General features: G+C 38.7%; 1 protein-coding gene across 2 annotated transcripts in view; it reads left to right on the top strand.

Moving 5' to 3' along the window:
• The window catches only part of LOC311280682 (uncharacterized protein), a 52,630-nt gene extending 40,021 nt beyond the window's left edge, over positions 1 to 12,609 (top strand). Inside the window, exons 3-5 of one of the 2 annotated variants that reach the window (XM_084393009.1) lie at positions 9,890 to 10,003; positions 10,765 to 10,797; positions 11,842 to 12,609. In XM_084393009.1, the coding sequence (XP_084249135.1) occupies positions 9,890 to 10,003; positions 10,765 to 10,797; positions 11,842 to 11,856 (162 nt within the window). In that variant the 3' untranslated portion in view covers positions 11,857 to 12,609. The remainder of the gene's footprint in view (positions 1 to 9,889; positions 10,004 to 10,764; positions 10,798 to 11,841) is intronic. The other variant, XM_084393010.1, reaches the window with a different exon arrangement.
• The last annotated feature ends 614 nt before the right edge of the window (positions 12,610 to 13,223 follow it).

Genomic DNA, 13,223 nt, shown 5'->3' with positions numbered 1-13,223 from the left:
TATTTAAATGGACAATGTTCCTAAATACCAGCAATTGAACTGGTAGTGTTTGATCCGGCAATCTGCCCAGCTATTGTCTTTATTTATTTATTTATATATGTCATATTGCTGTATATTAGACTGAAGTAGGCCCAATATTGATCCAGTGAGCTAATCGGATATGTAGGCCATCTCAGGGCATCTGCGTCTCAGAGACTGGAGCCTCTCTCTGTATGTTTACTCTCTCAGGGGTGTACAGCAGGGCACCACTCTCAGCCCACCAAAGATGAGGGTCATAAGAGCTCTCACAAAGATTCATGGTGATCCAAATCAAAGCAGAGCTCTTTCACTGTGAGAGGATTAGAGCTTGCAGAATTATTGCAATGAAAGGTCCATTAAGTAGAACCGTTAATCATTTTAACGAAAATTATGAGTGTAAACTCAGTTTTGTGAAAAAACGTTTGTGAATTGACTGACCAAGGTTATCACCGGTTATTATAATGTTTTACTTAACATTTTATCTGTGGATGAAAACATGTCGATTTTTACATTATCTGTGAGTAATGCTAGTCTGTGCGAAAGTCACCTCCAAAATGATAGGGTGTTTTGGGTGGTTACCACCCTGATCGCACACATACGTCGCAGAGACTATTTTATGTGTGTTTTTTCATCAGAAAGATGAATATGAATATGTCTCTAAGACGTTTCCTGTCAGATTTTAAATAGACATTTGGAAAATGTTTACGATTTAACGTACATGTAAAACTGTTTTTTTTTAACGATGTTTATCAGATGTTTGTAAAGAAACAGATTACCAGTTGAAGTGGAGATTAACATGTGATGTAGCATATTGCGTTTATACAGTTTCTAAAATGTTCTAAAATGTCACGCTTGGCAATAGTATTCAGCGCATGAAGACAAGGAACTAGAGGAAACAGTCTTTAATTCAATAATCCAAACACCAGGAAACTCAGGAGAAAGGACAACCAACAATTGACAAATCCAAACAATGAATTCAGGAAACACAGGGCTTAAATAACAAGGAGAGCTAATTAACAGAACAGGTGAACAGAATCAGTTGCTGAGGGAACAAACTAGGAAACCAGATCAAATCATGACAAGGAGACAGAATAGAACTAAGGCTTCGTTTACATGACAATGATGTGCTTAAAACGGAGAAGTTTTTCCTTTGAGTTTTCCGCTTACAGACGACACCATTGTCAAAACGATCCCCATTCACACTGATCAGCGAAAACGACAAAAAACCCTGTATTCTGCTGCCAGACCATTAGATGGTGATGAAACACTATAGACTTAACAGTGAACACGTACTACGCATGTGCATGACGTCATCGTCTTCAGAGATTCGCGCTTTTGCTGTTTACACAGATACCGTTTTCAAAAGTTTGCGTTTTCAGGCACCCAAAACACCGTCGTCGTGTAAACGAATGGCAAAAACGTATAAAAAGTTGTACGTTTTTAGTTGAAAACAATGTCGTGTAAACAGCCCCTCAATCAAAACACACTGAACAAAACCATGAACTTTGACACTATGCTGTTGCTATGCCTAAAAAAGATTGATTTTCCAACCAATCAGAAAATTTCATAAGATGTCGATGTTTGTATGATGTGATTTGTATGGAAACTGTATGGAAATCTATATTTATTTGGCAATGAGAGTGTGTTAGATCTTCTGGTCCCTAAATATGACTTGTGATCCTCCTTAAATTTAAGTAAATCCAATGTTTTTGACCACCTTATCATCTGACTAGCAAAAAAATCATATTTCAAATCACCTGCATAAGGGCTGTCTGTCCCAAGGCCATGTGCACTCGTGGTCTTGCAAACTTACAATGGCCGCCGCATGTCCGTTAAGCACACAAGACCGTAGGGTGTCCCATTTGTCATTTTATGGCCCATGGCCAATATGCTCCCTCGATGTGCACTTTTGCAGAGCCCATGAGCTCCGCAGCAGGAAGTTGTGAGGACTTCTATTTGTGACAGGGCCCAAGCCGCATGACTTAAAGGTACAATATGTAAGAATTTTACATTAAAATGTCCCATAATCTCAAGGCCAGTGTTATATATTTTGTTAAGTTGATTACTTACAATATCCCAAATGTTTCCAACTATTTTTAAATCGTGAGAAAATTGCGATTTTAACCAAGGAAACGGGGCGTTAGAGCAGGGGGGAGCTGGGAGTCGCCAGTCAATTGCGTCACATCCGCGTTACCCTCGGTTTCCGCTCGTACTGCGTGAGGAGTCCTGGACAAATGCGGAAGTTGTAGTTGTAGCGTCTATCAAGCAACAAACGTTAGCTTGTTTCGTGCAGTCGTTATGGAACACAATTATTCTTTACCGATTGCAGCTGGTTCTGTCGACAAAGCATGCATAATTTAATATTTTCCAAATGTAGCATTCAGTAATAGTTATATTTATGTAAGGGAAGTATTATTGCTTTAGGGTTGTGTTTAGTTTATTGACATTGTTTATCACGTCTGGTGTTTATGGCCATGTAAATAAATATAGCATGTGTTATACATAAAGATTAATCAGTATTTTGGCAAATGATGTGGGTATGTTCGAATGTACTTTTACAACAATTGTTTAGAACACGTAAAACTGCGCAGCGTTAACACAACAATGAATTAGACATACAGTAACATCTATGATAACCAATTTAGTATTAAACCTTACTTTTCTTGCGGTTAATTCATTTTAATAAAATAAAAGTGTGATGAGGTTCAAGAGTCAGGAAGGAAGAAGACAGGGGTCGGCGTGACTGGGACTCGTACTTTATTCAAATAAAACAAAACAAACAAAAGTCGCGCACAACGCGCATTCACCGTGGCAACCGCGACGGCTCAAAACAGTTCAAAAATGAGAGCTCGGATCCACCGGTTTTCTTTCTCTGCGTCCAATTTTCTCTCCAGTCTCTTGTACGAGTCCTCAGTCCATCTCTCTCTCTCTCTTCCAGCGCGCGGCTTATAAGCGGTCTCTCCACGCTGATCACTGCAATAAGACACAGGTGTTCGTCATTTGCACTCGACCTACTTGCGGGACGCTCGTCTCTTCTCTTTCCCATTACAGACCGCGCTGAACCACGCCCCCCTCGCCACAAAAAGCATGTCATTATAAAAATAAAACTTAACCTCATCCATGAACATGATTTTTCGATTCCCGTCTGACTGATTTACATCCACGGTGGAGTTTAAAAGGACAGTTCCCATCATTCCACGCTCCTTCACATCGTCATCAAGCTACGCCGTTGTTGTTGTTTGGAATGTAGCGCCCTCTAGCGGCAAAAAATTATTGCATATTGTACCTTTAAGGTATAATTCATGACTGTAACACAAACAGTGCAACAATAGTTATACACCAAAGTTGAATACTTAAAACCGGTATGAAACTATTGTGACGTATAACTGAATGAAACGGCTTCTCCAACAAGAAAAACTGTTGGGCGGGGCTTGATTTTGTCCTTGGGAATTGATTGGATGGTTGTGGTTTGCTATTGCTGTGATGTCATGTGAGTGACGGGTTGTCCCGCCCATAAACACATCATCAGGGAAGAGAAGGGATGTCACTGCGGAGGGAGGGGAAGATATTTTGATTAAAAAGGATTAGGGCACATGAAGAAATAATAATGATGTGCACAGATAAATAAATACTGCAATATTCCATAAAAAATAAAACTTGTCAGTTTTGATTTCATGCCGACTTAAGCTTAGGGGTTTGTTCAAATCCCAAACCCTTAATTTGAGCATTAGTTATAACGCCAGCAAGCAACAAAACTAACTATCATGTTTCACTTGTCATTAATCATTTTGATTCTAACAAACTGCATCAGCTTGTTTATCATTCTTAAGTCACAGTTCCATTAAAGAGCTGATTAAACACGCTCTGTCCATGTTCACCTGGGTCTGCTCTGTGTTTTGGACGGCCTTCCTATGTTACATTCACTCCTGGTATCCTCTGTGCTATTTAGCTTACAATAACAGGAGTCATTTAGCAGGCAAATTCACAGGGACTGCAGCCAAAACGTTCTCTGTGGAGTATTTTCCTCTCACTTGTACTTAGGACCCCGCTCTCAAAGGTCCTGCCTCAACACACGGCACTAAACCCCAAGATAAGGTCTGCTGTCTCTCCCCAGAGGCACCAGACATATCTCCTCCATCTCCTCTCCACCACTACCAGCATTGACTGAGACACCAGCTCTGAGAACATAAAGATCTATGTCGTAGTAACATAATATGCACACACACATATTTCCCCCGTGCCTGCCCTGTCTCAGCGTGGATTAGCGCTGGTTTGTCTTCTGTGAGTGAGAGGCTGTTTAAAGTGGAGACAGTGTTCTGCCTCTGCTGCTCTCTTCTCATGGGTGACCCTCATGAGCTGAGTGAGGGTCAAATGGCGGCTGAGCTTGAAGTACAATATCTGCTGGAGGAGGGAAGACCGATGCAGATGAAAGTGAACGCAAGAGGTCAGTTTCTGAGAGCACATATATGCATGTACAGACATAGGAATGTGTTTGGATAATTAAGTCATATTTTAAATGTATGAATGCCATTTATTTAGCTAATAAATTATCACCAAGTAGCAAGTAATTTACTGAGCAATTTTTGCAATTGATTTGAACCATTTTTGGTGGATGTATGAAGTCACTTCCCCTCAATTTCACACAGGTGTCCTAACAGAGTAATCACAGGTGTAGTTTATCATACGAACTACTGTATGGGAATGATCCACTTTAACTTTAACAATCACAAAACAGAGCATTTTCTGGAAATCTAAATAAATGTATCAGATAACATGACAAGTCAATGACAAATAGTAATAATAAAAATGATAATAAAAATGATTGATATTAGTAGTAGTGTAGTAGTATTGTTATTATTATTCATGTTTGTATTAATGTTGGTATTTTTGATGGTTTTTAAATGCTTTTAAAAATTGCTTTTAAAAGCAATTTAATAACTCTGAAAATGCCATGTGGTGTAACCATAATTTTAAAAGTAATAACATACACCTTTCTTTACACCTTGAATACATGTAAGTGTACACGTCATCCTCATAATATATATTTGTCAAGGTAATTTTCTTTTTACAAATATTCTTAATTCATAAATAGGTTAAAATTAATAGATGCAAATAAAAAGTAATTGACCTTTACATATCAAGCAAAACATCCATTTATTCTACTGACCTGTAGCTATGCATGTTTCATAACACTTCACAACACATTTACATGACACTGGCATGAATGTATGTGTTTTTATGCCTTGTTTTTCACGCCTTTTATATTTTTAGTTTACTGTTATGCATGTTTTTTTCTTTTCTTTTGGTTTTCTTGAAATATGTTTAATCCTTTGCCCTTCCCTCTCAAGAAACTAACAGCCTCTTGGCAGGTCGTCTGTGTGAAAGCAAATTTGGATGGATATGCAATGTACTATATTCAATTTACATGCCCTCAGTTAATAGTTTATGCATTTGTAAATGTGTAGGAAGATGTGTTACTGACAATAGTTCTGGTCTATTCATATGCAACCTGTGACACCTTAAAGCAGACTTCTGGAAGCTGGTAGTAAATCACACTGGCAAGAGTATCACCAGGTCTTTGTGTAAAAGACCGGAGGTCACGGACGCTTTAAAATGAATGATGAAATTGCGTATTTCTCTTTTTTTTCTTTTTCAGACAGCATGAAACTGGAAAGGAAGACTGCAAACCTGACTGAAGTAGTTGAGAGACACTCAGCACATGGCACACTTCAACTCAAGATGTTGGGAGCTGTCAAAGCACCACTATCTTTAGCATGACAATCTCACCCTTCTGCACAGAGTCTGCACATGTGTGGATCTCTTGGAGGGCGCAGCGCTCCTCTCTTCTCTGCTCTTTTCATCTCCTTTGCCTCCTTTCATTTCTAGCACGCCTCATGTTGAGCTTTGTTTGCAAGCCAACACGGTGAGGTTCACACCCAGGGAGGTGGCAGAGGAACAGCAGGCAGAAGCCCTTTTTAAACATGGCACTTGCGGGTGTACAGCAGCCCACCTATGTGGAAACATCGAGGAGACGTTAACCTGGGTCAAAACCGAAAATGAAGATGAAAGCAGAGCTTTGGGAAGCATGTTCACTCTCTGCCCCATCAACCCCATGTTTGCACAAACACCATCTGACCACAGCACCTCAAGATGGCCCTCATGACTATAAACAAAGGTTCTGTTAAGTTTGCTTTTTTAAACAGATGATCCTGAATATTTTTAATAAGATACATAGATTATTCTCTCAAAATCCTAACTCATGTTCTGGTCATATGAAGTACATTTTTTTATTTTGTGACCTGAATTTTCATGACAATTAGTTAAATTCCCATTATTGTAATGCAAAACAACAATTATATATGGTGGTAGTGTCTTTAATTCATGCTGATTTCAATAAATAAATACAAAAAATCACAAATTAGCCTATTATTTTACTGTGTACATGTGTTTGACTGAATCTAAATGGAAAATTGAATGCAAAAAATAAATAAATTAGAAATTCCCTTTTTATTTTGGTGTGACCTGGCCATGTTTTTGTGAGATCCACTCATCACAATAATTATAAAATTTGACAAAAAAAACTGCAGAAATAAGAGACCTGATTGCCATATTACCTAAATGCCATGCAGACAAAGACCCCTCAAGGACTATGAAACGCTTAGTAAATGTCTGCCCTCAATTTGTATAATGGTTTCTAAACTTGACCCGATGTAAAGGCTGCATGATGAGAATTGGATTTAATTGTGTGTGTCAGTTCACCATGGGTTGCCAATTACGAGCACATTTGGAAGAAATGCTGTCAGGAACTCGTGGAGACTGAGTGACATCAGAGACACGGGGGCAAGTGCACCAGTGTCAGAGTAATTAGCATTAATTTAAAGTTGCTGAGCAAAGACAAATGCACCAGAATGTAAGCAAGTACAATTGATGCTAGACCTGTTTTAATTGATTACTGATTACAGATCCCCTCCCCCCTTATACATGCACAAACAAAATTAGCCTATACAATTTCTGGTAATACTTATGTGATACCATGTTCAAGGCCATTATAAAATGCACTTTGACCACACATTCTATATTAATGCACCATTTTGCTATGTTGGTTAGCAGCTATTGACAGACTACTGATAGGCTAATAAATTATATTACTTATTTTCATGATTGTAGTCTTTAATATAAGGCTAAAACTATTAGTCAACATTATCAACAAATATTTTTGTTGTCAAATAGTATACAGGCCTGTAACGACGTGGTTTGACCAGTGGGGCACTGTAGCGCAATGCTGTAATGCAGCCTTTCTGAATGTAATTCAACAGAAGAAGAGCAGTAAATAAATTTGATTTTGACGCTGTTTAATGTATCGTGAGACATCATTATATCACCTCAGTTCAAGCGGCACGTGAACTGATCATCTCTTTCTCTTTTCTACTGGTTATAGCACCAAATAAACATGAATCAGAATGGATGTTGAAATATACAGTGCAACTTACTAAAATGAATCATGCCTCATGTAATCGCTCAATCAGTGTTTCATACGGTGGCCGAGAGAGCTCAACGCACTGCAACTGAAGAAAACACACGCAAATAGAAAACCTCCAGCAAATTAAGAAAACATCATCAGGTTCACAACACATGTGTGCTGCAAATACTCACCACACAACCAAATACAGAAATGCGCTGCAAACGTTCACAATACAACCAAATACAGAAACGCGCTGCAAACGTTCACAATACAACCAAATACAGAAACACGCTATGCCCTACTCCCTTCAAAGGGCAGACGGCAGAGGATTGGCAGGAAGGCATTTGGATTGACTGAACTCTAGTAAGGAGTATTTTTCAAAAAATATACTGTGTATTACATATGTTTAGTTATTTTATTGTTATTTATTATTATAAAAACTGCATTATATGAAATTGTATCTGAATCAGTTGTTTATTTTAACCTTTAACATTATAGTAATGTACCAGCTGACTGGGTTCCCTGTATGGCCTAGTTTACAGCATTTTTTTTAAAGTTTTTTCCTTGAGAGAAATGATGTACTGTACCTTATCATGTATATATCCAAATTAATTAATATGGCAAGCTTATGAATAGAACTTTGTGTCAATGCCCAGCCTTATTAAAAACACAATACCAGTCATTGTAGTAGTTGGACTATTGATGACTTCTGAGGAGGACAGAAAACCTGAAGGAGATTGGTCTATTCAGTTGGCTCGAAGTTCATTAAAAAGGCATTTTCAAAAGCTGAAGTGATTTTTATGTTTTATTTATTAGTTAGAATAGGTAGTATAACTCAGTATTTTAACTAATTGCAAAAGCTGGATAATCAAAGCCTACTGATTAATCAGTGAAATAATCGTTGATTAATTGTTTTAATCATTGTTAGATGAATCAATTATCAAAATAATAATTTGTTGCAGCCCTACTTTAATAACCAATGACACTAACTTTGCTGCATTGACACAGTTATTGTACTGAATTGAATCAACATAGAACTGAATTGAGCTGAATAATGACTATTGTCTTCTGTAGACGTTCTTTACAGCATCATTTGAGTTTGTCTTATATCTGATGAATTTTCCATCATTGATCATTATTTTCCTGTTTACTAATTTGAAGCTGCTTTGAAACAATCTGTATTGTATAATATGCTATATAAATGTTTCTTGACTTGACTTTAATACGACTCAGATGATAAGTGTGTATTGTAAGGCAGGGGTCAGCAACCCCCGGGCCGCGGACCAGTACCGGGCCGCACAGAAAGTCAGTCAAAAAATGCATCATGAAGAAGAAAAAACATATATAGCCTAAGTCGCACTGGACTATAAGTCGCATTTATTTAGAAATTTATTTCACACAAAAAAAAAAACAATGTTAGACGGGACAGTTCTCAGTTACAGACGTTACAGACGTGAGCGCTCTGAAAGCGGCACTAAAAGACTGCTTTAAAACTTTCACATTGGATTCACGTTTATTATTATATTTAAAAAATACCCCAGTTTTTATGCCGGTCGTATCATTTTATTTTGTTGTATTTATCCGCCACACCTTAAAGGCCGGTCCGTGAAAATATTGTCTGATATTAAACCGGTCCGTGGCGCAAAAAAGGTTGGGGACCGCTGTTATAAGGCATTACAAAAAGCCATTGTTTTTTTCATAACAGACATCAAGTTGCAAAACACCTTGATATTTAGCTCTTAACATTCTCGTCTATGTCAGTGGCTGTTAAATGAAATATTTTTCTGATCCGCTGCCAACTACTTTCCCTACAAATCACCATCGCAGCACACGATCGGACAGCTCTTGATATTCGTCTCATAGCCGCCTGGCTCGGTTATACATATTTGATCAAACAGCTGATATGAAGCAATAAACTCTCATGATGATAGTATTTATTCATCCCTGTAATGATCAGCCCCTGTTTAAATTGCGCTGGAAGGCCACATGTTATCAGTTGCTGATGGGGACAAAGGCAACAGTGGGTGCAGATGTTGCCTCTGGAAGCCGGGGAGCATGGGCCGCCCCGGCCCTGTGGCTACGCGGAGCCCCAGCTGGGGGAGAGAGAAGGAGCACATTCATCTCTCCCTCTCCGGGGCCTCGCGCAGGTACCCTTCCACTGCCAGGCACGGGGGATGAAAGGCTGTTCCACAGATGTCACCTGCTGAGGTTCAGTGGCCCTCGCCAGCAAATGTCATGTTTGGCAGCTGGTCCGCAGCTCTCTCCCCCACCAGTTGTTGGCAGAGAGGCTCCTAAAGGATGCGAAAGATGCTTGCACCGGGGGCGTCCTAACGGGACAACATTAAAGAGAGTTGTTGGCTCCTGTCTGTCATAGTACATTAACCTTGTCCTGTTTTCTGCTCTCTCTAGGGCTGGAGGGGCCGTGGTCCTTCTCCTTCTCTCTCGCTACGCTTCCCTCTTTTAAAATATGCCTCACATTCCCCAGCAATCTGTCGTGCTGCATCTGTCCTGCTTGGCTGTAAGGTCAGAAAAGTTTTACACCGTTTTACACTTAACTAAATTGTTTTTGCTCCTTGTTCAGTTTACTTAAAGGTGCTGTATGTAGTTTTCAGCGACCCAGCGGTGATGTTTCAGATTGCAACCACTAAGTTTACAAGCGCGTGCTCGAATTTATGAGCGAGCACTGTGGGTACCGAGACGCAATACACCGGAGAAAGCATCACACAACATGCTGGAAACTAAGGTAAACTCCCTACAATAATAGGCTTGTGTTGGAGTCTGTGTTGTGCTGGGAGCACGTCGTTTCTTAGTGTTATCAGACATGTCATAAGTTGCATAAGTCATAAGTCCATGTCATAAGTTGCAGTGTCGTCGCTGTTGAGTGCAAAGTCAGTAGGCTAGACGAGGCGAGAGGCTCGGGAGCGCGCGTGCAGGTCACGTCACTGGATTTTCTCACCTTCACATAAAAATAAGAATAAATGCTTTCCGAGGTAATAGCAAAACCCGCAAAGTGGATCATTTTAATGTGAGATTACAACCCCTTCACACACAGGCAATAAAAAAAAGGATTCATTTTAGTAGAAAAGTTACATACAGCACCTTTAATTAAAATGAGCTGTGAAAGAAATCATCTGTGAAAGGAAAAAAGAAGATATTTTGAGGAATGTTGGTAACACTTTCAGTTCCCACTGACTTCCAATGTATGGGCAAAAATACAATGGAAGTAAATAGGAATTCAAACTGGAACAACATTCCTCAAAATATCTTTTTTTTTTTTTCTGCAGAAGAAAAAAACTCAAGTTCGGAAAACCACGAGGGTGAGTAAATGATGACAGAACTAAAAAAATGTGGGTGCACCATCCCTTTAAATATGAAAAAATGGCAGTTAATTAATTTGAGCTGGAACAACATTAATAATTTTTGTTGCGCTAACTGAAAGTGGATTGGGAGTGTAAATATTGAAATTAAATGTGTGTTTTTGAGAAAGAATAAAAATAGAGGATTTGTTAGTATTTAATTTTCTAGTATTTGTGAGTTTAGAAGAGTTCAGTTATGTCTATTGTGCTGAAGAGTGGAGCTTTTGCATGAAAGTTTAGCATAGTTTAAGTTTAGCATAGTTGCTATAATGTGGGGTTTTATTACACAAGGTATCTGAGTTGAGGTCATTTTATGTTAAGAAAACTTAACATACTGATTTTTTCCCACCAAATGAGTTAAGAGCAAACCTGGCCACACAGCCGATCAGTCAACTCCATCGCACAGTTATCTGTCAAGAAAAATTAATGGGCTCAGTTCAGAGTTCAAAAAAATCATGTTTAGATCCGGTCGTGACAAACAGTTATGCTATTCATTAGGATGTGCTACCATCGTTATTGTCATGTCCAATAAAGTATCGGCTGTGGGACAGGGTTAACTGGTTTGGGGGGAAAATTCACACAAATCTCACACCGTCTACATTTGAATCAAGTTCAATTATTTTTTAAATGTAGATATTTTATGCCCATTTTTATGCACTGTTTTATAACTGTCCAAACATTCATAACATTTCGGAAGCCAATCTAACCTACAGTATTAATGCATCTGAATTTCATTTCCAAAATGATTCAACATCCTTCTTTAATGAGGGCAAAAAAATGTCATCGTCGACACAAAACTCAGCTAATTATCTTACAGGCTGCTGAGAAGGCAGACGATGACATCATTGATCGGACGATGACAACAACTCATTGCACTGTCACTTCGTAGAATATCCCATTAAGGTGTTTTTTTGGGTTTTTTTGCTTTTGTATCACTCACCTTTAGAGGATGTGTGTGAGAAATGACAGATTTGATAGGGCTGTGCTTGTCTTTTTGTCAAGCAGGGCGGACATGACTAATCTAAGCCTGCCATCTGGTTAAAGACATGGCCCCTGCTGTCGCCTGTATTTCCCATGACTCCTCACCGCTCCTCTCCCTGCAGAGACATGTCCGGAGAGGTCAGAGGTCAACCCCGTGACCTGCAGAGAGGCGTTTCTCCTGCTGCTCAGAGGTCAAGTCCCCTCTGTATCCCACCATAGCCTCAAAGATGTCAAAACACACCTCTGCACGGGTTTTAATATCTTACAAGGAAAGGTGGAGTGCATGGTGCTTGTAGATAGATAGATAGATAGATAGATAGATAGATAGATAGATAGATAGATAGAGATTGAGTGAGTGAGTGAGTGAGTGAGTGAGTGAGTGAGTGAGTGAGTGAGTGAGTGAGTGAGTGAGTGAGTGAGTGAGTGAGTGATTGATTGATTGATTGATTACATTCAGGGTTTGAGGACAAAGATTTAGTAGTAGTCTCTGGAACATGAGTTAACTTTTGGCAATGCCAAGAATCATTACAGACAAAAGTATTTTACAATATTCATACAACATGGCAATGACATCATTTCTTTTCCTTTTTGGCTTGGGTGCACATCATTGTTTTGCCTCCCACATTCACTATTTACAAGGAAATAGAACACAGAACACTGTAAAAGGATTTTGAACATTCTTTCTTTAAACAAAGAATTTATTCCAATGTTGTTTTAATGTTTCACTGTACAGTCTCGAAGGTCATGTTAATGATAAATAGAGGAGTATTCATTTCACTCCTGCATAGATTCCATTGGCATTGAGCTGTCTTTTGTTAATGTTCATCTCGGGTTCATCAAGATTTTTTTAGTGCATTCTTCAGAGACTAGAGAAGTTTGGTAGGTAGCTTCAAAAGCCTAAAACAATTCTGTAAGGTTTGTTATGCTTTCTGTAATTGTACTTCCAATACAAGCCATTTACATAATACTTGAATAATAATGAATTCATTAATTAATTCAAATGAATTAGAAAAAAAAATACAGAAAGCACAAAGGTCCAACGCCAAACATGGGCTTATTTGTCATGGAGTGACTTCCAGAAATAAATGCTAATAAATAACTTCACCTACATCTTTACCATGGGGTCGCCGTATGAGTCAGAGCAAGTGTTTGTAAACCATTTGTTGAGTGATTTAGGCATGAGCATGTTTGGGGAATATTCAGTGGATCATCCGTGCTCTCCTAAAGCACTTAAAAATGTAAATGAAAATAGTGCTCTGATCCTGAAAGGTAACATTTGTACTATCCAAAGCTTTTAAACACATTATTGAACAAAAAGGAACTGTGAGAGGAATAGAACAATACCCTGGAGATTTTGTGTGCAATTATGATCATCAGTGATAGACCTCATTCTCTTTCAGTGTTTG

Source organism: Rutilus rutilus (genome assembly GCF_951802725.1).
Source record: "Rutilus rutilus genome assembly, chromosome: 21".
NCBI classification, from domain to species: domain Eukaryota; kingdom Metazoa; phylum Chordata; class Actinopteri; order Cypriniformes; family Leuciscidae; genus Rutilus; species Rutilus rutilus.
Note: the sequence above shows the minus strand (reverse complement) of the source record. Positions and strands in the feature narration are given on the sequence as shown.